Below are 25343 nucleotides of genomic sequence, written 5' to 3'. Positions count from 1 at the left end.
GCGCGAGGGCGGCGATGCCGGCGTCTCTGGCCCGCGCGCGTTCTGGCTCACTCACTGCGCGCTAGGCCCGCCTGCCGAGTCCCGGGCGCAGCTCCAGCGCAGGGCCCCGCGGGGCGCCCCCGGCCGAGAGAGAATGAAGGCCGCGTCCCGGGAGCCGAGTCCCGCCCCTCCCCGCCTCCCCCGCCTCCCCCGCCTCCCCCGCCTCCCCCGCCTCCCCCGCCTCCCCCGCCTCCCCGCCCTCGCGCCGCCGCTGCCGTGCGAACGGTCGGGGCGCACTTCTGCCGGAGGCCGCGCGCCGCGCAGGCCCGCCCCGTGAAGCCTCGCGCGCCCCGGAAGTGGTCATGCGACAGCGCCGAGGCCGGAAGTGGCTGCGGCCGGCGGCAGCGGGCGGCAGCGGTGGCGCTACCGGCTCCAGAGCTGCCTCGCGCGGCCGGGCGGGCGGCGCCGCTCAGGCTCGGGCTCGGGCTGGGCCCGGCGCGGCCTCGGGGCTGCCCATGGGGCGCGGGGGGCCGGGCCGGTGACGCCGGACGCCCATGGACGCCTCTCAGGAGCCGCTGCCGCCGGTGATCTACACCATGGAGAACAAGCCCATCGTCACCTGTGAGTGCCCGGAGGCAGGGAGGGCGCGGCGGTCGTGGGGCGGGCCTGGGCCGCGGCGTCCAGCCCCCGGCGCCCCCAGACCTCCAGCCCCCGGCGCGCTCCGGGCGGGGCCGCTTCCTGGAGGTGTGACCGGGGCTGTGGCAGCGGCTGGGCCCTCCGACTTCTCGGGGACGCCCTCTGACCTTCCCGCCGGGAGACCTCTGACCCCTGGGGGCGCCCTCGGGGCCGGTTGCAGCTGGGGTCGGCGGAACCCAGCGGACTCTGCCCGGGACGGGGCGCGCGCCGGCGTTGAGTGCTACGAGTCGGGGCCGCCGCCTCCCCGGGGTCCCCGGCCTTTTCTGCCAGACGGTTTTCCCCCTGGGCGCCCTTTCCCCAACTCCGGGGAAGTCCTGGGGGCTCGCAGAGTTGCGGGCGTTGGCGAAGAAGCAGCAGCTTGTTGCAGGGGGAAGCGTCCGACAGCCGCCGGGACTGCTTCGGCTCGTGCATGACGCTCCCCGCCGCGCACTCAAACCGTTTTACGGATGAGAAAGACGAGGCCTGGGCGCTCCGGTGAGCTGCTGCCCGTGAGCAGCCTCCCGCGCGAGTCTACACTAGGGACATCCGATGCCTCTTGGGTGTCGTGTCCTCCCGCACCCCTCCTTTACTGCTTATACAAAGGAACTATCTTTTTGTTACGGGAAAAATTTTCCCCAAATTTTACAAGTGTGACTGTTGTTTACAAGTTAACACTGAGTTTCTGGGAAGTATTGACATGTTTGGTTGGCTTTTTGATGATTTGCAGAGAGGTATTGCTCACTATTATTATTTTTGATCTTTGCCGTTTTTTCTGTGTTTTCATTCCTGTGTGCAGTTAGTTTTTTCTAATGGTTTTTCATACTTCGAAAGGAAGCACTGTCTATTGCAAAATCTGGGTGCCCAGGCCACGGTAGACTGCATATCCTGAGAGCTCGTTTCCCCCTCGCTCTGTTGGTGGGTGGACCTGGTATGTTCGGTCTTGTTAGATCCCTGCGAAACTGTATATTTAAGGTTGAATTTTGTTGCTTCAGCTTTAGAGGATAGATTTTTTCTTTCCTTCCCTTTTCTTTTTTCTCTTTCCCACTCCCTCTTTTTTTTTCTCTACAGAGACCTAGACCATATGATAGACTTTCTTAGGAAAGTGGACTGTGTCTCATTGAAAATTGGGAGACTTCTTTTTTTTCCTTCCCTGAATACTTGTCAGCTGGATTTCCCTACTCTGCACCTTCAACCCCAGAGGACAGATGTAGGTAGAGCGGGTCTGGAGGCCCTGAAATTTCCCAGGCGCTTTCCAAAAGAGCCCTCGGGGAAGCTGTGCTCAGTTCATGTTAAATTTCGTTGTCTTCTAAATCGTGAAAATTTTTCTCCTGAAGTTCTGTGCACATTGTGAGTGCTGGATACGTATCCACACATCTAATTATATCTTCTACCTCTTAGCTTGGTTACATTTCAATAGCAATATGTTCCTATAGGCATTATGTAAATACATTTCTGAGGAGAAAGTTCCCAAGCTCTATTGGATTCAGCCATAACTAAAGTAAAATTTGTTATCTCGATAGCCAGTGTTAGAGGTAAATATTTAATGTTTAGTTTCATACATGTAAGCATGGTGGACAGCTAAAGGTTGCCGCTTTCCTTCCTGCAGGTTTAGATTCTCACTTCGGTGGAGGTTTTTTCCCTGTGTTTCCAGCAGCATCATGAATTTTTTTTTTTTTTTTTTTTTTGAGCGGGAGTCTTCCTCTGTCGCCCAGGCTGGAGTGCAGTGGCATGATCTTGGCTTACTGCAATCTCGTCTCCCTGGTTCAAGCGATTCTTCTGCCTCAGCCTCCCAAGTAGCTGGGATTACAGGTGCACATTGCCACGCTCAGCTAATTTTGTATTTTTTTTTTTTTTAGCAGAGAAACTAAGTTTCGCTGTGTTGGTTGGCTGGTTTCCAACCCCTGACCTTGGGCGATCCAGCTTCCTCAGCCTCGCAAAGTGCTGGGATTGCAGGCATGAGCCACCTGCCCCACAGGATGCCTCTAGCAGCTCAGTGAATGTTAATCTGCACGGATGGTAGCACTGTCTTAGAAGGTGCAAACTTTCATTCATTGGAATCTCAGAAGATAAAGGGGCTTCAGTAGACTTTCAAAGTCAACTTGAAAAATGATCAATTTAAAAGTAAAGGTTTTTTTTTTTTTTTAAAAAAAAGCTGGCATTGTATTTCCCACTTGAAATTCCGTTTTGGTATATCTGGGACTGAAGCTTTGGGAAGCACTTGGCCAGGTTTTACTTCATACCTTCATCTTCCTCCCTCCTTTCAGCTATACAGGTTTTGAAAGGAGAAGGTAGGATAAGCAGTGCAGACAATGGTGCTAGAATCATCGCTTTTAAAAAAATCCACCCAGAGGCTAGTTAACTCTTAACAAATTTTTGCTATTATGTACATAGTTCTCTTGGTTGAAATATTATTACCTCAGATCGGTTCATTTTAAAATGAAAGTAGAGTTGATACATGTTGTGGAGTTTTTTTTTCATAGAATGTATAATATTTTACTTCAGTGAAAATGCATTCTGCTCAGATCTTTCTGGGAAGAATATAGAATGTAACTGGTTCTGGTGAATTTAAAAACTGTATATAGGCATAGAAGAATGAAAACTTCCAAAGATTAAGGGTAATTGGAATGGATTATTACTTTAAAACCTAGCTGATTATTTTGTTTCATTTTTTTATTATTTTTCTTTTAGAGATGGGGTCTCAGTCTGTCGCCCAGGCTGGAGTACAGTGGCATGGTCATAGCTGACTGCAGCCTTGCTGGGCTCAAGTGGTCCCCTCCCTTAGCCTGCCAAGTAGTTGGCACTTCTGGTATGGCCCACCTCACCTGGCCTGAATTATTTTGATAATATTTTGAAGCTCTCTAAATGTTTTCTTTTTCTTTTTCTTTTTTTTTTTGAGACGAGTCTCACTCTGTCGCCCAGGCTGGAGTGCAGTGGCGCAATCTCGACTCACGGCATTCTCTGCCTCCGGGGTTCAAGTGATTTTCCTGCCTCAGCCTCCCCAGTAGCTGGGATTACAGGCGCCCGCCACCACACCCAGCTAATTTTTGTATTTTAATAGAGGGGGGGTTTCACCATGTTGGCCAGGCTGGTCTGGAACTCCTGACCTCAGGTGACCAGCCCGCCTTGGCCTCCCAAAGGGCTGAGATTACAGGCGTGAGCCACCACACCTGGCCCTAAATGTTTTAATAGACTTGAGTCCATAATTAAACCTCCTGCCTAACGGGCTCTTGTGAAGAGGGACTACCTCAGTAGGGGGTCTTCTTAAACTCAAAAACTGGTTAAAGCTTATGAATACTGAAGAGTACATCTGAAATGTGCAGGGATGGGAACTGAACATTAGTGAAAGTAATGCTTTAATGGGGTTGGGTGATGAATGACCTAATCATAGCAATGTGAATACCTATAGTATAATTTATTAATCATGAAAAATGCCTGGTGAAACTGAAACAAATCCAGCAGATCCATTTGGTCTAAATTTAAATTTTAGTGTAGAGTTTTTTGAGCCACAGGGTCAGTTTTCTGTTTCGAAATAAACGCTTGGATTTCTGACCCAAGGGTGTATTGGGAAAGACACATTCCTTTTCCAGCTATCTCATTGAGCTAGTGATGAAGTAAATGTAATTCCAGTGATTTGTGGCTTTTCTTTGTTGACTGTCATCACACCTAAAATAGCACATAAGTGTTATTACCTTGGAATTGAATAGTATCTGAAAAATAATAGTACTCTCCCTCCAGGTGATCTGTTTTCACTAGCCTCATCTATTACCTGTTTCATTTTTCTGAGTCTCTATATTTGGGGGTTCCAGGTCTGATATTATAAACTTTTTTTTTTTTTTTGAGACAGAGTCTTGCTCTATAGCCCAGGCTGGAGTGCATTGGTGTGATCTCGGCCTCCTGGGTCCTGGTTCAAGCAGTTCTCCTGCCTCAGCCTCCCCTGAGTAGCTGGGATTACAGGCACGTGCCACCATGCCCAGCTAATTTTTTCTATTTTTAGTAGAGATCGGGTTTCACCATGTTGGCTGGGCTGGTCTTGAACTCCTGATCTCGTGATCCGCCTGCCTCAGCCTCCCAAAGTGCTGGGATTACAGCTGTGAGCCAACCGAGCCCGGCCTTGATATTGTAAACTTTTAGAGAGGAAAACAGGCAACAGAAATGAGCTTTGTATCTGGTTGAACTTTGGGATTTTCCCCTGTAGGTTAAAGTTTTAAAATTTGCACATTGGAATTTTCTATGAAATGTGAAAGTGTGGTGCTTATGATTTAACCACCTCCTTAACTACCAGAAAAGTCACTTTAAATGTCTGTTGAAATTGGTAAACATAGTAAATGTCTGTTTAAATTGGTAAACATAAACGCAGATTTTATTCCATATTGAATTCTCAAGGCAATATTGAACCAAAGATTGAAAAGTAGGAGAAACATTTCCTTTTAGGAAACCTCAGTCATTGCATAGAGTATGTATTTGGAGGCAAGGACTAAAGGCACCCACAAATGTGCTTAATTTACTTGCTGTGTCGTTTCTACCTGAGCATGTTTATACGCCATTCCATCTTGTCCACATGACCTCGGTTCTTACATCTTTTCACGGCCCTTCAGCTGTGAAATGGGTGGCTAGAGTAGCAGCCTCATCTGGTTGAGAAGGGGTGTGTAAGGCACTCAGGAGAGTGTCAGGATTACAGTCAGTGTGCAAAAAAATTAGTTACCAAGGTGAGGTTCCTGAATTTTCTCTATTCACAATGCTTTTAGTGTTCCAGGAATTTTTTTCATGGCATCTCTAGGCTAAAAGGAATACTTAAAAATTCTATTTATTAAGTAATTAGGTCCCAGTAATTTATTAAATGTTATGTCCTAACAGGAGCTGTTTGAAAAACACACATAAGTTGGAAGAAAAAAATATTTTCATCATTCTTCCTAACTGTAGCAGTGTGGTACTGGCAGGGCTCTGTGACACCTCTCACCTGGGGGTTGGATTGGACGCTGCTGCTCCCTTTGAGGTTTTTTTGTTTTTGGGGGGATAGTACTTGCTTTGTATCAGAGCAGCCACCCCATTTTGCGATGATAATGAGGTCATTGAAAGAAGTGGAGCTCGGATCTGATGTTGACACTTGTGAATACCTTGTGTAGGGTTTCTGCATCACAAGCATTGCTGTTTCCCTCATACATTTAAACTCTCTTGGTGCCTCTCTGTGTAGTGTGTGGGAAGCCATGGTGCACAGTTCGGGAACTCATGCTGTTAGTGTTACTAGCCCCACGCCAGGGTGGATTGAACTGATAGCCAGGTGGGGTGGCTTGCGCCTGTAATTCCAGCACTTTGGGAGGCGGAGGTGGGCTGATCACCTGAGGCTGGAAATTGGAGACCAGCCTGACCAACATGGAGAAACCTCGTCTCTACTAAAAATACAAACTTAGCTGGGCATGGTGGCACATGCCTGTAATCTCAGCTACTTGGGAGGCTGAGGCAGGAGAATCACTTGAACCTGGGAGGTGGAGGTTGCAGTGAGTCAAGATGGTGCCATTGCACTCCAGCCTGGGCAACTCTCAAAAAAAAAAAAGGGAAAAGTTTTTTTTTTAATTTTTTTTTATTCAGTTCACACACCTTGTTCACAAGATGTGTTTTTTTGAAGAGTTTCTAGTAAATTCTGGTTTATGGAAATGACATTGAAGGGTCTGATTTTCTTTTTTTTTTTAAAGTATCGAATCTCTGAAATAATCAAATATGATGCAGCATGGGCAACATAGGGAATTCCTGTCTCTACAAAAATAAAAATAAAGTTAGCCAGGTGTGCCGATGTATGCCTGTACTCCCAGTTACATGGGAGGATCACTTGGACCTGGGAGGTCGAGGCAGCAGATATCTGCTCTTCTTCCTGACACTACAACCTGGGTGACAAAGCAAGACCTGGTCTCAAAACAAAAAGTAAGTAAAATAAAAGTATAACAGGCATAACACGTGAGCCAGTCATTGTGTAGAAAGTTATTACTGTGTGCTTCCACCAGAGGCCTGCCCGCTGACAGTGTGATTGTGTGGCTAACCCTGACTGAAAGTTGGCTACCTTTTAGTGGAAATACAAGTAACTGACTTAAGGATTTTTTTGTCATGGAAAAGTTTGTTGCCAGTTGACAGTGTCTTCACTGGAGTCGCATGCTTTAGCCTGGAAGTGTGTGGTCTCACAAGGTATCGCAGGCTGATCTCCAAGCGCTGACTCTCCCTCCCCCACGCTCCACCTCTGGATCTGGTGGCTTTAGACCTAGAGTTAGACCAGGAATGGCAGAAGACTGGGGGGTCTTTTTTTTTTTCTTTTTTCTTTTTTTTTGAGACGTGGTCTCACTCTCGTCCAGGCTAGAGTGCAGTGGCATGATCTCAGCTCACTGCAGCCTTGACCTCCTGGGCTCAGGTGATTTCTTCCACCTCACACTCCCAAGTAGCTGCTTGTGTGCCACCATGCCCAGTTAATTTTTGTATTTTTAGCAGAGATGGGGTTTCACCATGTTGCCCAGGCAGGTCTTGAACTCCTGGACTAAAGCAATCCACTCCCCTTAGCCTCCCAAAGTGCTGGGATTACAGGTGTGAGCCACTGTGCCCAGGCAACTGCAGGGCCTTCAACAGTCCAAAACATGCCCACCTCAGTGCTGGCCTCTAGTTGGGTTTGCCTCAGCCTCCTGTGGCTTTCTTGCCTGTGTCTCACCCTCCATCTTTCCTCCTCAAATCTGTCCTCTGTATCTGCTCTTAATGTGAATTTCAAATATATTCACAGTACTTTAGCCTTAGAGAGTATTTGTTTTTAAATTAAAAATTGATAACTTTGGAGTAATTTGTGACTTCTTTTTTCTCTCACAACTGACATTGCCTTTGAAATATATCTAGAATCTAGCTATATATAGGACCTAGCTGGATGATCTGGGATAATCACATCTTGAGCTCCTGAACTTAAGTCTACAGAGACCCCTTTCCCAAGTAAGGTCACATTGACAGGTTTTGAGGGTTAGGATGTTGTAGGCACCATGCCACCTGCTGCACCACTGTCTGTGTTAGCTACCAAGCACACAGTGGCCTGCATTCATCAAGCGTCTTTGGTTTTAGATAGCTACGTCTGTCTTTGGAGGTTTGTCCTTCCTGTATTCCTGACCAAGGGAATGTTATCTTGACATCTGGGCTTTTGGGTTCTGTATGTGCATACAAGGTGGGGAGATCCCTGCTTAGAAAAAGTTGAACCTCTTCTGTACTCTCTCCCTTACATGGCTTTGTGGATGTTTGTTACATGGTGTTTCATTTCTGAATATTATTTTAGGCCCCTGTTTGCAAAATAAAAAAAAAAAAACAGTGACAGGGACCACAGGGACCATTGTATGTTTGGACATTTTTCTTATTTTTAACTGAGATCTGTTAGCAGTTTGAAGCCATTGTATGCATTTCAGAGTTAGCTGGCCGTGATGGTGTGTGCCCCTAGACCCAGCTACTTGGGAGACAGACCAGAGGATTGTTTGAGCCCAGGAATTCGAGGGTGCAGTGAGCCATGTTTGTGCCACTTCACACCAGTCTGGGTGATAGAGCGAGACCCTGTCTCTTAAAAAAAAGAAAGAACAATTTCAGGGTTGAAATTTTTTAGCAGATCCTTGAAACTGACAACAGCCCATTTAGATAGTAATTTTAACAAAATCTGTAGCATACCATTCGTGAGCACTTTCCATTCACCTAGACCTGTCAGTAAGTTTCTAAACATCCAGGTTCATGAGAAGGGCCATCAGAAGTCATTTTGGAGTTGAGCTGAGAGCTGGCTTTGCTGTGCCTGACCACGAGCGATGTAACTGTTTAGTAGTAGAGCTTGGACCAACATTAGGATGTCTGATGACTCCTGCTTTACCTAAGTACTTAGGGAAGTCAGACACCATCTGCTCACATGGAAGCGGGGAGGTTTGTCCCTAAAATTATGCCTCTGAGAAAGCCTTTGCCATAGAATTAAATAAAAATGTCACTTCGGCATTCTAAGAATTAAGTCAGCTATACACTAGAAATTTTTAGTATAGTCTTACTCATTCCGAAATTCATATTCTGAGAAGCTGATACTCAGCACTGTCTTTACTTCTCCTGTAGTCTGTTCTGGATCCTGGGTTGTCTAGTGTGGAGTATGGAGGAGTTGGGCTGTTCTCGTCAGTAAGCAGACGTTACGGAGCTCTTGTTCCATGCCAGGCACTGTGCTGTAGGGGCTTGGGTTATGGCAGAGAGCAAAGATCCCAACCCTCTGAGAGTTTACATTTCAGCAAGAAATAGACAACAGACAAATTATGTTAGGAAATCAGGGCTATGGAAAACAGAAAGAAGGATAAGGGAAATGGAAGAATTGTAACATTTCACATATTTTATTATGGAAGTTTGCAATATGTATAAAAGTAGACAGAATATTATAGAGAGATCTGACAAACCTTTCACTCAACTTCAACAATTAGGTGAATTGCCCAGTCATGCTCTTCTATACCCCTCATTCTCCCCAGCGTTACATTATTTTGAAGTGAATCTCCGACATATAATTTATCTGTGAATGTATGTTATGAACTGCATGCGCCCCTTCCAACATCACACACTGAAGCCTGGACTCCCAGTGTGCTAGGAATAGGAGATAGGCCTTTGGGAAGTACTTAGGGTTAGATGAGGTCAGGAAGGTGGACCCTTTATTATGGGATTAGGTGAGGAAGAGTGAGGGGACATCTCGCCCTTGAACCAAGGAAGGACCACCTGAGGATAATAGCAAGGAAGTGGCTGTCTGCAATCTGTGATGCAGGCCCTCACCAGAAACCGAATATACTGACACCTTGATCATCTGGCTTCTTGGCCTGCAGAGCTATGAGAAAATAAATTTCTATTTATTTTTTTCTTTCATGGGTCTTTAAGAGAGAAAAAGATTATGTTTTCTAAGCCACCCAGTCTAATGGTATTTTTTTCTTTAATTTTTAAATTTCTTTCTTTTTCATTCATGGTATTTTTAAATTACACCTAACGTTTCTTTCTTCTTCTTCTTCTTTTTTTTTTTTTTTTTTTGTTTTTTTGTTTTTGAGACAGAGTTTCCCTCTTGTTACCCAGGTTGGAGTGCAACCTCTACCTCTTGGGTTCAAGCAGTTGTCCTGCCTCAGCTTCCCAAGTAGCTGGGATTACAGGCAAGTGCCACCATGCCCGGCTAATTTTTTTCTGCTTTTAGCAGAGACAGGGCTTCACCATGTTGGCCAGGCTGGTCTCGAACTCCTGATCTTGGGTGATCCTCCTGCCTTGGCCTCCCAAAGTGCCGGGATTACAGATGTGAGCCACAATGCCCAGCCCTAAAACGTTTCTTAATACCAAATATTCAGTGTTTAAATTTCCAGTGTGTGGTTTTGTCTATTTTTAAAACTTTGGAATTAGTATCCAAATACAGTTTTTAGAGAAATACCTTTAAGACTCTTAAAATCTTCATGTTCCATCCATCTCTTTTTTTTCTTTATGACTTGATGAACCTGGCTGGTTTGTCCTGAAGAGGTCCCACTGCGAGGCTGGGTCAACTTCAGGCTGGATTTTTTGTCGGCAAGACTGTTTCACAGGTGGTGGTGTTCTTCCAGCAGGTGCATAATGGCTGATTGCCTCTCCTTTTGTAAATCGGCAGCCATTTATTCTCTCATCACTAATTCCCTTAAGGTTGCAAAATGATATTCTCACTCCCCTATTTATTTTTCATTTATTAGCTGCAATACTTCCCGTAAAAAGTGTGTGTGTATACATATATACACACATATATGCACAAATTTATACTCGTTGGTTACCCAGTGGCACAGTGAGTCATCATATGCTCGATTCTTTCCCTTTACGTAGCCATTTTAAAGATGAGTTGGTTCACTAGCATCCTTCCAAAGTGACGAGTCGGCGTTCTTTTTGTTGTTGGTTTCGTGTGGCTGTGAGGTGTATCATTATGAATGTACTGGATGTGTTTCAGTCCACTGCATTGTTGCCTTGTTGGTGCGAAGGTTGGCCAGGGAGGGTCTCCCTTTGGCCAGGTAGAGTCACTTTCATGTTGGCGTCTGAGATATAGGCATCTTTGTCAGATTCTTTCCTATCTAGCATGACAAGATATTCTGGGCTCATTTTGTACGTTTAATGCTCTGATTTGCACTCAGCAATTGCCAAGGAGCCGTGATTCCTTTTAGTGAAAAATAGTATTTCAAGACCATAGTCTGCAAGATTGGGCGTCTAGTTGCCATGAGGCCTTTTCAACGTACAGAGCTAGGATTTTTTTTTTTTTTTTTTTTGAGACAGGGTCTTACTCTGTCACCCATGCTGTAGTGCAATGGCATGATCTCAGTTCACTGCAACCCCTGCCTCCCTGCAGCCTCCACCTCCCGGGTTCAGGAGATTCTTGTGCCTCAGTGTCCTGAGTAGTGAGTACCTGGCATTACAGGTGCGTGCCACCAGACCTGACTAATTTTTGTATTTTTAGTAGGGATGAGGTTTCACCATGTTGGCCAGGCTGGTCTCAAACTCCTGACCTCAGGTGATCCACTTGCCTCAGCCTCCCAAAGTGTTGGGATTATAGGCGTGAGCCACCGCACTGGCCTAGGAATTGTTCTTTGTTTTTAGTGTTTTTAAGATAAAATACATCATAAGTTCACACTTTTTGATTAAAACTCAAGGCTGCAGAGTTTTAATTAACAGCTTCACCTTCTATGTTTTCTTTTTTCCACACTGAAAATCCCAAATCTCATGGGTATTTGAGGAGGATAGAGTTAGAGGTTCTCAAGCTCATGCTGCTTCAGTCACCTGGAGGGCTTGTGCACACACAGATGGCTGGATCCATTCCTTGTTTCTGAATAAGCAGGTCTGGGTGGGGCCTGAGAATGAGCATTTCTAACAAATGCCCAGGAGGGCCAGTGCTGCAGGGCCAGGGGCCACTGAATAGAGCATCATGGGATTGTGCGGTTGCTTTATCCTGCATTACACAGTCTCTGAATAACACCATTAACTCCATCATCAACAATAGGACTAGTGAACACCGATCTAGAACTGTTTCTGGCAATTCTTCTTGGCATTTGGATATATCCCACAAGGAATGAACTGTCAAATTACTGCAGTTTTAAAGTGACTTGTCATAGTTCCTCTCTCTGAGATTATACCACTGAATGTATATGTATGCATTTAGGTTCACTTGTTTTTTTTTTTTTTTTTTTCCTGATTATTTTTAGGGAAAACCTTAAAAAAGCTAATTGCTTTATAATTATATAAAGTATTTACTTCCAAAATTAAATCTACAAAATGAGGTCTATTTAAAGAAATCTTGTATACATTCTGTCCTCTCCATGCTAACCTCCTGACTTCCTCGATCTCAATTTGTTATGGTTTGTCCTTCTGTATAAAAAACATTCAAACATATTTGTATTTCCCTTTCTTAGCGAAGACATTGCCAGCTGCAGACACTGTTCTCACCACCCTTTCTCCCGGACTCCACTCCCCACTAGGAGTATGTTGACATCATTCTCGAAGTCCATGATGTAGATGTACCGTGGTTTATTCTGCTAGTCCCTTGGTGGAATTTGAGTTGTTTTGTCTTTGATTATTTCCGGTAGTTGTGCATAGATTGTCTGTAACTTTTCTGATGGACGTGTTGGGGTGGAGCTCTGCAGGAGGGGTTGCTGGGCTGAGGTAAATGGTGATGTCACTGTGCTGGATGCTGCCACAGCTCCCTCCTTAATGGTTGCACCATTGGGAAACTGCCTTTAGGCCTCACCGAAAAGGCTGTCCTGGAACAGAGGCTGCGGTGAAGGGGAAGTCTGGGGAAAGAGCAGTTTGGCAACACTTCTGTCTAAAGCCTTAAGGCATTGGGGAGCCAGGAACAGGCAGGATCTCTTTTAACTTATAAATACAGTACTGTGGCTCAAACTGCTACAGTAATGCTGTGTTTATTTTAAAAATGTATAGCCTGTTAAAGGCTGATTCCTCAGTATTCTTACGTTTAGATCCATTTTTCCAGTCTTTTTGTTTTTAAACTCTTGAGTTTTAAGTTTGATCTCTGAGGGCTAGAGAAGGCAACTTGTTTCCTTGATTAGAAGAGTTCATTCAACAACTTAGCATTCTTGGCCTGTGTGTTCTTGTCGTTTAAGTTAAAACAGAAAAAGACTTTGGGGCTTTCTGTCTGGTGACTAGTCTTCATGTGTAGCAGTTCCTCTTCTGCGAATTTCCACAGCAGAAAACTTGATGAACACTAATGTATCAGTTTTCTTTTGATCCCACCTACAGAGTGTAGTATTGTCATATAGACAGGATGCTGGGAGAAAGAACAGCAGAGGGAGAGTGTGTGTGTGTGTGTGGTGTATGTGTGTGTGGGGTGTGTGTGTAAGAGGGAAGGTAGAGACCACAGGAAGCACCTGGAGGAGAGCCAGGCCGAATGGGCGTAACGTTAAGCCAGCGATGAAATGACAGGGGGTACTGGGTACTTTAAACTTGGCCTTTAGACTTGGAGGTGTAGAACCGTGGGAGGGTTCATTTGCTGTACTTCTCAGATCTGTGCCTTCTAATGAAGGAAGGACAGTGTCTATGCTAGAAGTGTGGAGTCAGTTGCTTCGTCATTTTAGGGGATAGGCTGAACCTTGCTTTCTACCTAGAGAATCTGGATAACATCTGGATCCTTTTTTATGCTTTCTCATTGACCTTCACTCCCTGCCCCCACCTCCAAATGCGAAGGCCTTTCATGGACAGATGCTCTGGGAGGAGTGCTGGGGAGGCTTCCATACCCATGATTATGCATTTGATGTTAGTTTTTGCCATGAAAGAGCTCCCAGTCGGAAGCATTAATTTTCATTACTGCCTCGACATTATACACGAATTATAGCAAATCTACTTTATGCATTATTGAACAGGCTGAGGTGACTTCCCAGTTTGTGACCTTGGATTTTTTTATCGTCCATTTGAAAGCCTGTTTTACCAAAAGCCATTGAGGAGAAATTAATGATGTATGGTCTGTGGGCAAGCACATAGGTTCTTAGGCTTGAAGACAATGCCCTCTCTAACCCATTGCTTTCAAACAAGACTGGACTGCTTAACGGTGGATTGCAGCTCGCTTTTGTTAATAGGCTTAAAAAATCGTTATTTCTGGAAAATTTTCTGTAAAGCAAATCTTAGATAAATTACACATTTCCTTTGACTTTTTTGTTCAGAAATAGAATCATAGAACCTTGCTTGGAGGGGCCTTAGTATTAGTTCATCTCCAGTTCTAGTCCAGTCACTCCACTTCTTTTAGTCCCAGCTGGGAGGTGTTCCAGCCGTGGGTTGAGGGCCTCCAGATGCGGGACACTTTCTGTCCTCCTTCACCCCTCCACCCCCAGGTTATTCTTTCTCAGCCCATAGCACTCCTGGGTTGAGCTAAACCATCACTCTGTCTTTCCCACCCGTTAGTGCTCTGCGGCCTAAGAAGCCCTGCAGAATAAAGCAAGCCTTTTAAACCATGACAGCCTAGTAGAGGGCTGAGGACAGTGCCTTCCTAACGGGTTGAAACACTGCCAGTGTCTTCAGCAGTTTAAGATCAAGTGAGAGATGCATTTTATTAGAAAACTTTCTGTTACCCTTACCAAGATTATACTAAAGAATTTGAAGAAAAATTGTAATGTACCAGAGCATCAACAAATATTCAGACTCTTTATGTCAAGATTTGTTTTCTCCAACATAAATCTCCAAATAAAAATATTGACTTTGAAAATATATAACGTCAAGTATTTAGGAAAGTGACAAACCGACCGAACATTCTGTTTTTCTTTGCCAGTCTGTCATGGTTATAACTTCCTGATCCGTTTATACTTTTGTGATAAGTAAGACTGTCACAGCTTTGTGTGTTCAAGAATTGGTACAGTAAAAAAGATTGTCATATGTAAAATTTTTGGTGCTGCAGAAGAAGTAGTGCTCAAATATAAATTTCCTCAGCAAGGCAATTTGCTTCTGTAGAAGGGTGTGTCGCACAGATGGAGCAGTGGCAAGCGCACACCTGGACAAGGAGGGGAAGGGGTTCTTATTCCTGACACAAGTCGCCCCTACTGCTGTGTTCTTCCTCTATTGGCTACGGTTAGACCGAACAGTCTGGACTAACCTTGATAGGCTATTTTAAAGAGAGAAGGGGTACAAGTTGGAGTGGCAGAGTGGGTGGTTTGGTGGGAAGGATGGTTACGGGCAGGTCAGAGCAGGTTGCCGGGGGTGACCTAGGTCAAAGCAGGTGACCAGAGCAGCTGACTGGAGCCAGGTGACCAGGATGAGTCAGGACGGAGCAGGGGACCGGACCAGTTCTGATTAGAACTGGTGGAAAAGGTTTGCTGAAACTACAAGGGAGTTAAACTTTAAAATGGAGGACAAAGAACTGAACATACTGACATACTGATTCTTTAAAGAGAAACTTGGGGTTTACTACATCTAAGAAGGTGACAGAAATGTTCACTCTGTACACAGAAGGCAGTTTGGAACCTGTATTTTCAGCCAGACTTTTTGTTCTTGTTTTGAGGCGGAGTCTTGCTCTGTTGCTCAGGCTAGAGTGCGGTGGTGCGATTTCGGCCCACTGCAACCTCCGCCTCCTGGGTTCAAGCAGTTCTCAGCTTCAGCCTCCCGAGTAGCTGGGATTTCGGGCGTCTGCCACTACACTTGGCTAATTTTTTGTATTTTTAGTAGAGACGGAGTTTCACTTGGCCAGGCTGGTCTTGAACTCCTGACCTCGTAATCCACCCGCCTCGGCCTCCCAAAGTGCTAGGATTACAGGTGTGAGCCATCATGCCCAGCCAAGCCAATCATTGTTAAAACAGCTGCTGCAGAATAAGTGGTAAACTTAATAGAATTAAGAAGTTGGGAGGGAGCACAGAGCAGTATTAAGTCCCAAGCCAAGCTACCTGGGTTCAAACCCCAGCCTTGGTGCTCATTTGCTTGGCCTTGGGCCAATTAGGGGAGTTATTGGTGCTTTGGGTTTCCATATGAGGGTTCAGAGTGTGCACAAAGTGCCGTCTAGAGGGACAGTAAACAGGTGCCCTTCTCTTGACTTCTGTTAACTAGCAACTTTTCTGTGACCCTAATGTGATGGTATTTTGTGATGGGGCCTTGAGAAGGTGATTAGACCATGTGAGTGAAGTCCCCACAAAAGGGGTTAGTGCCCTTATAAAAGAGGGCCCCAGAGACCTCACTTGCTCCTTCCGCCATGTGAAGGCACAGCAAGACCAAGGCACTGAATCTGCTGAAGCTTTGATATCAGACTTACAGTCTCCAGAGATGATAAATATACGTCTGCTGTTGATAAGCCATCCTAGGTTTTATTGTATTTTGTTATGGCAGCCTAACAGACTGACATTGAGTTGATTGAAATGTAACCTGTTAAACTAAATCACTGAAGTCATCTTTTTGAGTTCTTTCCCCCACCATGTTTAATTCTTACTTGCTTTGAACATAAAAGGTTTTAAATTACACAAGTAATACATGAATGTGTGCTTGTAAAAATCTCAGGGAATACAGTAATAATTCAGGAAGTAGCTAAGGCCTGTGTTAGTCATCTGATTGCATGTAACAGAAAATCCAATTACAACTGCATAAATAATCAGAAAACTGATTGCTTAATGTAATCAGACCCCAGAGCCCTGCCCCACTTTCCGGGGATTCTCCGAACTGGGCCTTCCTCAGCCAGGGGGCCTGTCTAGTGGGTCCGGGCAGCACCCTCCACAGAGTGCCCATGTCCCTCTGCATGGCTGCTGCTTGCCGTCCCCTCTGTATGTCTCTTCCCATTCAGGAGCTCCAGTGCCTGCTGTTCAGCCAGGGTGATGCTGTGCACCCATGCGCTCTGGGGATCTGCACAGCCAGCTCCCTGTTGTGTTTTGAGTTGCTCTTAGACATTATTTTCATAGGTCTCCTCTATCACCAAAAAAAGGAGATCTTAGTTATTGAAATAAATGGCCTGAGTTGACTCTTTTAGTAAATAGCCTCTTATGTTAGAACAGTAAACTTGGTGACTTTCTGAACAGGGTTTTCTGAATGTGGGCACATGAATCTCAAGCCCCATTTTGGCTCTTAGTAGCTGCCTTATGAACAACCGAATTCTCACTGGTTTTGCTCATGCCTCTGTTGCTGTGGGATTAAAATGAAAAATCATCTGCAGGAAGGTGCTCTGTCTTGCAGTTCAGCCCTCAGAGCTCTAGTGACTTTTCTGCTTAATGGTCAGGTTATTTCAGGAAACTACAAAGCCTGTGTTGTTAATTTAATTACCTACTGCATGAGCCAAGATTGAATTCTTTTGGGCTCTTACACTAAAGCTCTTCCCCGTCGTGTGATGTTTCTCCATACCCCATTTTCAAAGGCATCTCTAATTTCATAAGACTTGATGTGAAGATTTAAGAGTATATTAAAATAATGCTTGTATATGCTGAGAAAATTGTGGTGGTTTTTCTTCACAATCAATGCAGAGCTTCAGTGGGTTGGAATTTGGCCTTCAAATCTACCTCAGGGCACTATCTTAGTGTGCCAGGGCTGCCATCACAGAGTCACACAGTCTGGGTGGCTTAGCAGAAATGCATTGCGTCACAGCTCTGGAGACCAGGTCCAGGCATCGGCAGTGTGGGCCTCTGTGTCCTCCTGGGGCCTTCCTGCATCCTTCCTGCCTGTGTGACCAAATCTTCCCTTATAAAGACACCAGGCAGTTGGATTAGGGCCTATCCTGAAGACCTCATTTTAACTAAACTGCCTTATCAGCTTTGAAGACCTTATCTCCACATGCTTGTATTCTGAGGTACTGGAGGTTAGGGCTTCAACAGGTAGATGTTTGTGGGACACAGTTCAGCCCGTAACAGGTAACTGAGGTCAGATGGTCACAGGTCAGATCCCTACTTAAGTCAGATGACACTTTGCTATAGGTGGATGTGCTGCTGGACCGGACATCTCCAGGTGAACACAGGTTAGAGAGTCAGTCCGCGATGGATGCAAGAGACGTTGCTGCTTGGTAATCTCCTTTTGGATGAGTCTTACTGTACAGCAGGGCTCCCTGGGGAGAAGAGCTTGGAGCAGGTGTCGGAGGCAGCTCCTCTTCTACTTTGTATGGATGTTATTTGTGTACTTACGTGAAGTAACTGTATTGCAAGGACAGTGTGTGAGAGAGAGACTGTGTGTGTGTGTGTGTGTGTGTGTGTGTGTGTGTGTGTGTGTGTGTGTGTGTGTGTAGTTTTACATAGAAAACCAAGTGGAAGAGGAGAAAGCTTCCATTTAGTTGGCTTACTTTCCACTTAGCAAAGAGTAATTATTTTTTATATATTAATCTTGGAACTGTTTAACAAGACAACAGAAATTGGCAGTCAAAGTTAAGAAACCAGAAGCTAACTAAAGATTTTCTTCTTTTATTGATTTTTTATTTTTTTGAGGCAGAGTTTTGCTCTTGTTGCCCAGACTGGAGTGCAGTGGCGCAATCTCAGCTCACTGCAACCTCTCCTCCTGGGTCCAAGCGATTCTCCTGCCTCAGCCTCCCCAGTAGCTAGGATTATGGGCATGAACCAGCATGCCCAGCTAATTTTGTATTTTTAGTAGAGACAGGGTTTCTCTATGTTGGTCAGGCTGGTCTGGAACTCCCGACCTCAGGTGATCCACCCACCTCAGCCTCCCAAAGTGCTGGAATTGCAGACATGAGCCACCACGCCTGGCTTCTTTTACTGATTTCTGAGATGACTACCAAATAAATGAACAAGATGAAAAGTGGTAAGTTCAAACATAAGCGTTGTTTTTGTGTTAACAAAATGTAGTCATAGTCCCTTTGTAGCCACTGTGTGCCATGCCTTGTTTGAGGTGACCGACTGTGTTAACTCATTTAATCCTCACTGCTGCCCCTCTGGCCGAGCTCTTCTCATTTTCCCATTTCCCTTGTCCCGGAGGCACAGGAGTGGTAAACGGTCTTCCCAGGTGTAGTCAGCTGGTCAGTGATGGAACTGAGATGGGAACCAGGCAGTGAGGCTCCCAGCGCCCTGCCCGCTCACCATGCCATCTGCCCAGAAATGTCATTACCCTTTCCCAGTGACTTGATATCATTATATGAGTTTCAGGAGGCTTTTTATTTTTAGGTTCTTGATAGCAAAATAAGCAGATGTGTTAATGGCACACATCAATTCCCAGTGATTTCTTAAAGGTCAATATACAAGCAATTTGGAAAATGGTTTTACTAAACTAAAGAGGATCCTCTGAGTATAAGAATTTTGTCATCTATATTAAAAGGTTCTTTTTTAGCTTAAGTGTAATACAGTTATTTTATCATTTTATGAGAACAAAATGGATTTTTCATTTCTATGAAAGTGAAGATAGAAGAGCTGAGCTAACACGGAGTGTGCAGCGTAAAGCCGGCTGCAAACTGGAGTCCCGACTTGTGTCTGTCACTGTCAGATCTGTGCTCTGAGCACGCTGGCCTTCAAAGCTGACTTTCCTCATCTGAATTGGGGTCGTGTTTGGGCCTTTCCTCCCAGGAGTCATGGTCAGGACAGAATGAGAGGGTGCCTGGCAGGTGCCTTGTGTAATATTTGCACATGGGGAGCCACCTATAAATTGTGGGTCCTTCTGGCATTTGGTTGAACAGTGAGCTGAATTTGGTGAAGTTTGGTTTCCTTTTCTGCATGGATTTTTGGCTATCTGGGAGAAAGTGGGGCTGTGGACCATAGCTCTGGCTGAAGTAGAGCCGGCTTAGTCTCTCCTTAGCTTTGTGCCCTTGGGGCAAGTTACTCACCCTCTCTGATCCCCATTTTTTTTTGTGGTTCTTGATAGCAAGAACCCAAACACCCACCCCATGGAGGTATCATGAGGGTTCAGTTTCACCACATCGGCCCTACGCTGGGTTTTCCTGAGGTTCGTTATATAGAGGCACAGATAGAGAAGAGTCTTGCAGTATCATTTTACTAAGCATAAAATGATCTAAAAATACCAACTTCATAAACTTTAGAGCCCATTTTACTTGTATTCACCTAAAAATGTGGTAACTGAATTTCTCTTTCTTCCCTTTACAGGTGCTGGAGATCAGAATTTATTTACCTCTGTTTATCCAACACTCTCTCAGCAGCTTCCAAGAGAACCGATGGAATGGAGACGGTATGGGTTGTGTGTTTTTTGGCTGTATTCCTCCTTCATTTTTTTTGTTTTTCGAGATGGAGTCTAGCTCTGTCACCCAGGCTGGAGTGCAGTGGCACGATCTCCGCTCACTGCAACCTCAGCTTCCCGGTTTCAAGTGATTCTCCTGCCTCAGCCTCCTGAGTAGCTGGGATTACAGGCGCATGCCACCACGCTGGGCTAAATTTTGTATTTATAGTAGAGACGGGGTTTCTCTGTTTGCCAGGCTGGTCTCAAACTCTTGACCTCATGCCCCCTCTCTTCATTTTTTTTTAAAAAGTGCATTTTTAAGTAAGTATATGTTGTTCAGACATTTATGTGAACAAGCAAAGTAGCACGAGTTGAAAGCCTCAGTTCTAAAGAAACAGAGTGACCTCACGTAACCTGGCACCTTGATCTTTGAACTTCCCAGCCTCCAGAACTGTGAGCGCAATAACTTTCTCTTGCTTAGAATTTACCCAGCCTGTGATACTCTGTTATAGCAGCAGACAGCAGACGAAGACATGGATGTGTATGTGTTGGTGGGGTGTGAGGGGGTAGAGAGAGAGAGAGAGAGAAAACCTTTTTAGTACTCTTTGTATTAAAGTATGTATCTTGGCTGGGCACAGTGGCTCACGCCTTTAATCCCAGCACTTTGGGAGTTTGAGGCAGGTGGATCACCTGAGGTCAGGAGTTCGAGACCATTGTGGCCAAGTGGTGAAACCCTGTCTCTTCTAAAAATACAAAATTAGCTGGGTGTGGTGGAGCATGCCTGTAATTCCAGCTACTTGGGAGGCTGAGGCAGGAGAATTGCTTGAACCCAGGAGGCAGAGGTTGGAGTTTTATTTATTTATTAAATAAAATAAAATAGTATGTATTTATTACTTTGATAAAAAGCATAAATTTAAAATTAATTGATTGGATCTAGGAAATGAAAATTGAAACATCAAGTTTATCAGATGTGCTGAGCAAGCTGTATAGCTGAAAAGCAAATTAGTGAGCTGGAAGAGTTGAGCTTAGACACTTTGTAGATCAGTGCTAAGAGCAGGAGTGGGAGCGCGTGGAAGAAAAGCCGGCCCTGGAGGATGACTTGAGAAGCTCCAGGATCTACCTGAATGGCGTTTCAGAAGGAGAGTGGAGGGAACAGAGGACAGGTGACATTGGAAGAACGGCTATCAAGATTCTTCCAGAAGGGAGTCAGGATACTGCAGGAGCCTGGTGAATATCAAGGAGAATGAAGTAAAGAAAGCAAACAGAAAACCACGCCAGGGAATCAGAAGAGGAAGAAGAACCAAATATAGAGTTTCTAACAGCACCATTTAAAATGCAACATAAAATACGTTTATGAGCAGCCCCATCATAGTCCTGAGGGAAAATACCCAGACCCTAGAATTCTTTATCATTCACAGTGTTGTCCTGAGTGAAGACGGTGTCACAGCTTCCCACCCTGAGGGCCTTGCATCAGCCACTGGTGCTGAGAAGTTTTTCTCTAGGCCTCCGGGTGGTCATGTTGGGCCCAGGATGGCTGGGGTTTCTGCTCCATTGCTTCTGTGTGCAGAAAGCCATTCGTGTCTACCGCAGAGTCCCATTCAGTTACCATGTTCATTGCTTGTCCTGACGTGGAGACAGGTGCACTGAAGTGAATAAAAGTATTTTCAGACATCTGTGAGATCAGAAACCTTGCCATTCTCTGAGTAATTAAAGGATGTATCCCAGTGTGAAGGAAAATGAACCTGGAGACCCAGGGTGAAAGCAATGTCTGCCAGCAACATGGCATGTTTTGCTGAAGTTAAGATGTCACTTAAAAACAAAATCTAAAATTTCAGATGTGTGTGAAGCAGAACAGAGAGAAGGGAGAATAGTCTTCAACTTTAGTCTTTGTAATAAACCTTATGTTACATACTAAGAATTAAAGTGCAGCCAATGGTAGAATAGAAATAGATGGTAAGACTTTCAAACTGGCAGAGAGGAAAGATGGAAAAAGAAAACTTGATTACCAGAGGACAGGGAAAAATAGAGCTGGCAAATAGGAAATGCACATATTTGAGCATCAGCGTAATCACATTAATGATGGTTGGTTTTAACTTAGTAAACACAGCATCCTTAGATTGGGTAAAAAAGCAAAATTCAGCTATAACATTCAGAAGAGACGCAGCTGCTAGGAATGAGAAGAACAGGTGTGGCACGGAGATCCGTGCGGTGCGTTCACTTTTAGAAGCATCATTAGGTCGTCACCGAGAGCCTTGGAGGAGATGCAGGGGCTTGTGGGATTTCTTGATGACTTCTTGGGTTGAGAATAAAATAGAGGTTTGTACTGCTATATTATTTGTGCTCTGCAAACAAAAATCTGTCATTTTACAGCAAGTAATTTTGTTTCTTGGATAAAATACAAGTTGTTCCAAAAATACTAATGCAACCCTAAAGCTTTCATAAGTTAAAGCTGCACTTTGGACATTTGGGACACATTTTTCTTCTTTTATGGTGACATAATTATAGATTCAGTTACGCTAAAACCCATTGTTAAGCCTGTAGTGGTCCTGGTTAAATGGAATACTTGGATGAATGTATTACCGTGCCTGTATCCTTGAGGAAAATGAAAGATTTTATGGAAATAGAGCTTTGACATGTACATGTGAACTCTGTTTAAAATAATTCAGAGTGATTTTGAACAGAATGTGTAGTTATGATTTGGGGTCAGTATATATGCTCTGAACTCATGGATGCAATTACGTTATTTGTTGTCCTGTGTGCCCTCTTGTGATGAATGTTGTTTAGTTGTTTTCTCAGTGACTTCAAACAACTGTTTACAGGTCCTATGGCCGGGCTCCCAAGATGATTCACCTAGAGTCTAACTTTGTTCAGTTCAAAGAGGAGCTGCTGCCCAAAGAAGGAAACAAAGCTCTGCTCACGTTTCCTTTTCTCCATATTTACTGGACAGAGTGCTGTGTAAGTATCAGGGAGGGGAGGAAGCGCGGTGGGATGGGTTGAAAATTGATGGGGCTAGGCTTTGTGGAGGCAGCTGGCATTTTTCCAATGTACTTTTTCATGTACTGTGTTTGGGTCGTCCCTTCATCCCTGGGCCAAGTGTTGGGGGGTTGCTGTTGCGTGTTTGCGCCTGGGTCTGGTGTGCTGTGCTCACTTTGGCCCCCAGCGCAGTCCTGTTCCTGTGTCTCCAGTGTTGTGAGCTGTCTCCCTCTGCCCCGTGGCTGCTAGGCGTAGCCTGAGCTGTGTTTTGTTCTCATGACACCCATGTTCCCATCCTGGCTCCATTGTCCTTGGTTATACGTGTTGTCTCTTCTGCCTGCATGTGACCCTGAGGCCAGGACCATGTCCTTCCCCCATGTTGCCGTGCCTGGGCAGGAGGTGCCCTGTGACTCGGTGGAACCAGCGGGTGTCAGCGCCACCACCGCCACAGCCTTCATTTGTATTTTCCAGTTGTGTGTTCATGAATCTAGAAAGAACCTTTTCTTTCTTGACACACTTCTCCTGTCGTGAACCAATAGAAAATGCTGTGGGGCATTTCTTTCTGTGTATTTTGACTTAAATAAAGCAAGATTTAGCAGCAGAGAAAATATGTAGATTATTACACGCCATGGCATTGTAGCCTCCACCTGAGGCGCGGAGGGAGTTTGTGATTTGAGACAGGAGCTATAAGTCTGCACCTGGTTTTCCTCAGACTTCACCTCAGGCACCGCTTCTCTGCTGACTTTGCTCTGCCTCATTTCCCAGAGGCGCCACACAGGTGGCGCTTATCCCCAGCAGCCAGTGAGGACACACAGGAGGTGTTTTCCGCCAGGGAAGCCTGCCAGAGACTCCGTACCCAGGGTTTTCATCGGGCTGCTCCTTAGGCCGCCTCTGCCTGGCGTGCACTGACACCCCCATGGTTCCAGAAAGCAAGCGTTTAGCATAACTGCGCTGAGGGCACTGACAGTGCAGGCCTGCTGAGCTCCTCTTACCGCAAGGGCTGGGAGCCCTCTTCTGGTCCAGGTTCCCAGAGGCAGCCCAGGGCCAGCCCCGTGAACAGCCGCGAGAAGGATGCTGTCCCTGGCCTTCAGTGGCAGCTCTTCTCTCCATAAGCCTGGTTGGTAATGTTGGATTCAGTCACTCCTTTCAGGAGTTGTTCCGTTTCTCCCTGATGCGGGGCTGTTGTCCCTTTGCGATCAGTAGGCCATCTCTGGGGAGCCACTCGGACCACATAAGTGTCCTGCCCCTCACCCTGCGGCGATTCTTTCCTGAGCCTGTCTTTGCCAAGGGTGCTGACTTTTCCACCCACCTCCGTCAGCCCATCTGGGGAGTGCCCACGGGGCTTTCTGTTCAGGCAGTGGTCAGAGCAGTCACCTTTGCTTATTCTGATGCTCGTGTTGTCCCAGATTTGGCCATCAAGAGTCACTTCAGGCTGGCTCCTGTGTTCTTTTCAGCACTTTCTAACCATTTGTGGCATACCAAGCTGTTTCAGGTTCTGGGAGTTCTTTGCCCTTGTGCTGGCATCAGCTGTGTCTCCACAGAGACCTGGTTCCTCTGGCAGCAGGTGTGCTCGCTGCCGTGGGGGCATGGCTCCTTCTGCACCCTTTCAGCGGGCAGAGTTGATGGGATGATACTGATGCCTCTGATGTTACAACCTGGAGGGCTCTTTCTTGCCTCTGTCTCATTTATTTCTGCTCTCAACAACATCAGCACATTTATGTATTTGCTCCATGCTACAATATGCATAAGATAGTTTCAGAATTGCTACACACATGCCACAACTAGGAACAAGCCTGGTGAAAACAGCTCCAGATTTGCGCAGCTAAACTGCTCCTTTTGGACAGTGTATATCATAGTGTGTGTTAACGTCTCCCTCAGCTTCATCCTTTTCAAGGTTTTCGTAGTTACTCTTGCATGTTTAATTTAGGTATTTTTGTTGTGATCAAACTAAGTTTATACATTCCCATGTGTAGAACTAACATATTCAAGATGTGAGACATACTCAGGAACAAGGGATGTCTTTCCTTTGTGCAAGTCTGCTTTTGTGTTTACAGTTTACTTTGTTAGAGATTTTTAAAATTCTTTTTTTTTTTTTTTTTTTAAAGATAGGGTCTTGTTCTGTCACTCAGCCTGGAGTGCAGTGGCAGGTTCTTGGGTCACGCAGCCTTGACATCCTGGGCTCAGTGATTATCCTACCTCAGCCTCTTGAGTAGTTGAGACTGCAGGGATGTGCCACCATGCCCAGCTACTTTTTTGTGTGTTTTTTTGTACAGATGGAGTTTCACCACGTTGCACAGGCTGGTCTTGAGCTAGGTTCAAGGCATCCACCTCCTTCTGCCTCCCAAAGTGTTAGGATTGCGGGTGTGAGCCACAGCGCCTGGCTGATTTTTTTTTTTTTTTTTTCCCCTGAGACAGGGTCTCACTGTCATCCAGACTGGAGTGTAGTGGTGTGATCTTGGTTCACTACAACTTCCGCCCTTCTAGGCTGAAGCCATCCTCCCACCTCATCCTCTCAAGTAGCTAGGAACACATCTGGCTTTTTTTCCCTTGTATTTTTAGTAGAGACGGGATCTTACCATGTTGCCCAGGCCGATCTCAAACTCCTGGCCTCAAGCAGTCTTCCTGTCTCAGCCTCCTGAAGTGCTGGGACT

The 25343-nt window shown here is 45.4% G+C and overlaps 1 protein-coding gene and 1 long non-coding RNA gene across 4 annotated transcripts in view; one reads left to right on the top strand and one right to left on the bottom strand.

Moving 5' to 3' along the window:
- The first annotated feature begins 349 nt into the window (after positions 1-349).
- TRAPPC10 (trafficking protein particle complex 10) overlaps positions 350-25343 on the top strand; it is a 92038-nt gene continuing 67044 nt past the window's right edge. Inside the window, exons 1-3 of one of the 3 annotated variants that reach the window (XM_032276737.1) lie at positions 350-600; positions 19650-19731; positions 22539-22674. In XM_032276737.1, the coding sequence (XP_032132628.1) occupies positions 534-600; positions 19650-19731; positions 22539-22674 (285 nt within the window). In that variant the 5' untranslated portion in view covers positions 350-533. The remainder of the gene's footprint in view (positions 601-19649; positions 19732-22538; positions 22675-25343) is intronic. The other 2 variants (XM_032276738.1, XM_032276739.1) reach the window with 2 other exon arrangements.
- The window catches only part of LOC116550745, a 21593-nt gene continuing 13156 nt past the window's right edge, over positions 16907-25343 (bottom strand). The window contains exon 3 of the long non-coding RNA XR_004268565.1: positions 16907-16919. This is a non-coding gene — a long non-coding RNA (uncharacterized LOC116550745). The remainder of the gene's footprint in view (positions 16920-25343) is intronic.

Source organism: Sapajus apella, unplaced genomic scaffold (genome assembly GCF_009761245.1).
Source record: "Sapajus apella isolate SASKATOON/1434 unplaced genomic scaffold, GSC_monkey_1.0 scaffold8, whole genome shotgun sequence".
Classification (NCBI taxonomy): domain Eukaryota; kingdom Metazoa; phylum Chordata; class Mammalia; order Primates; family Cebidae; genus Sapajus; species Sapajus apella.
The sequence above is the reverse complement of the archived record's forward strand: the minus strand, read 5'-3'. Positions and strand labels throughout refer to the sequence as shown.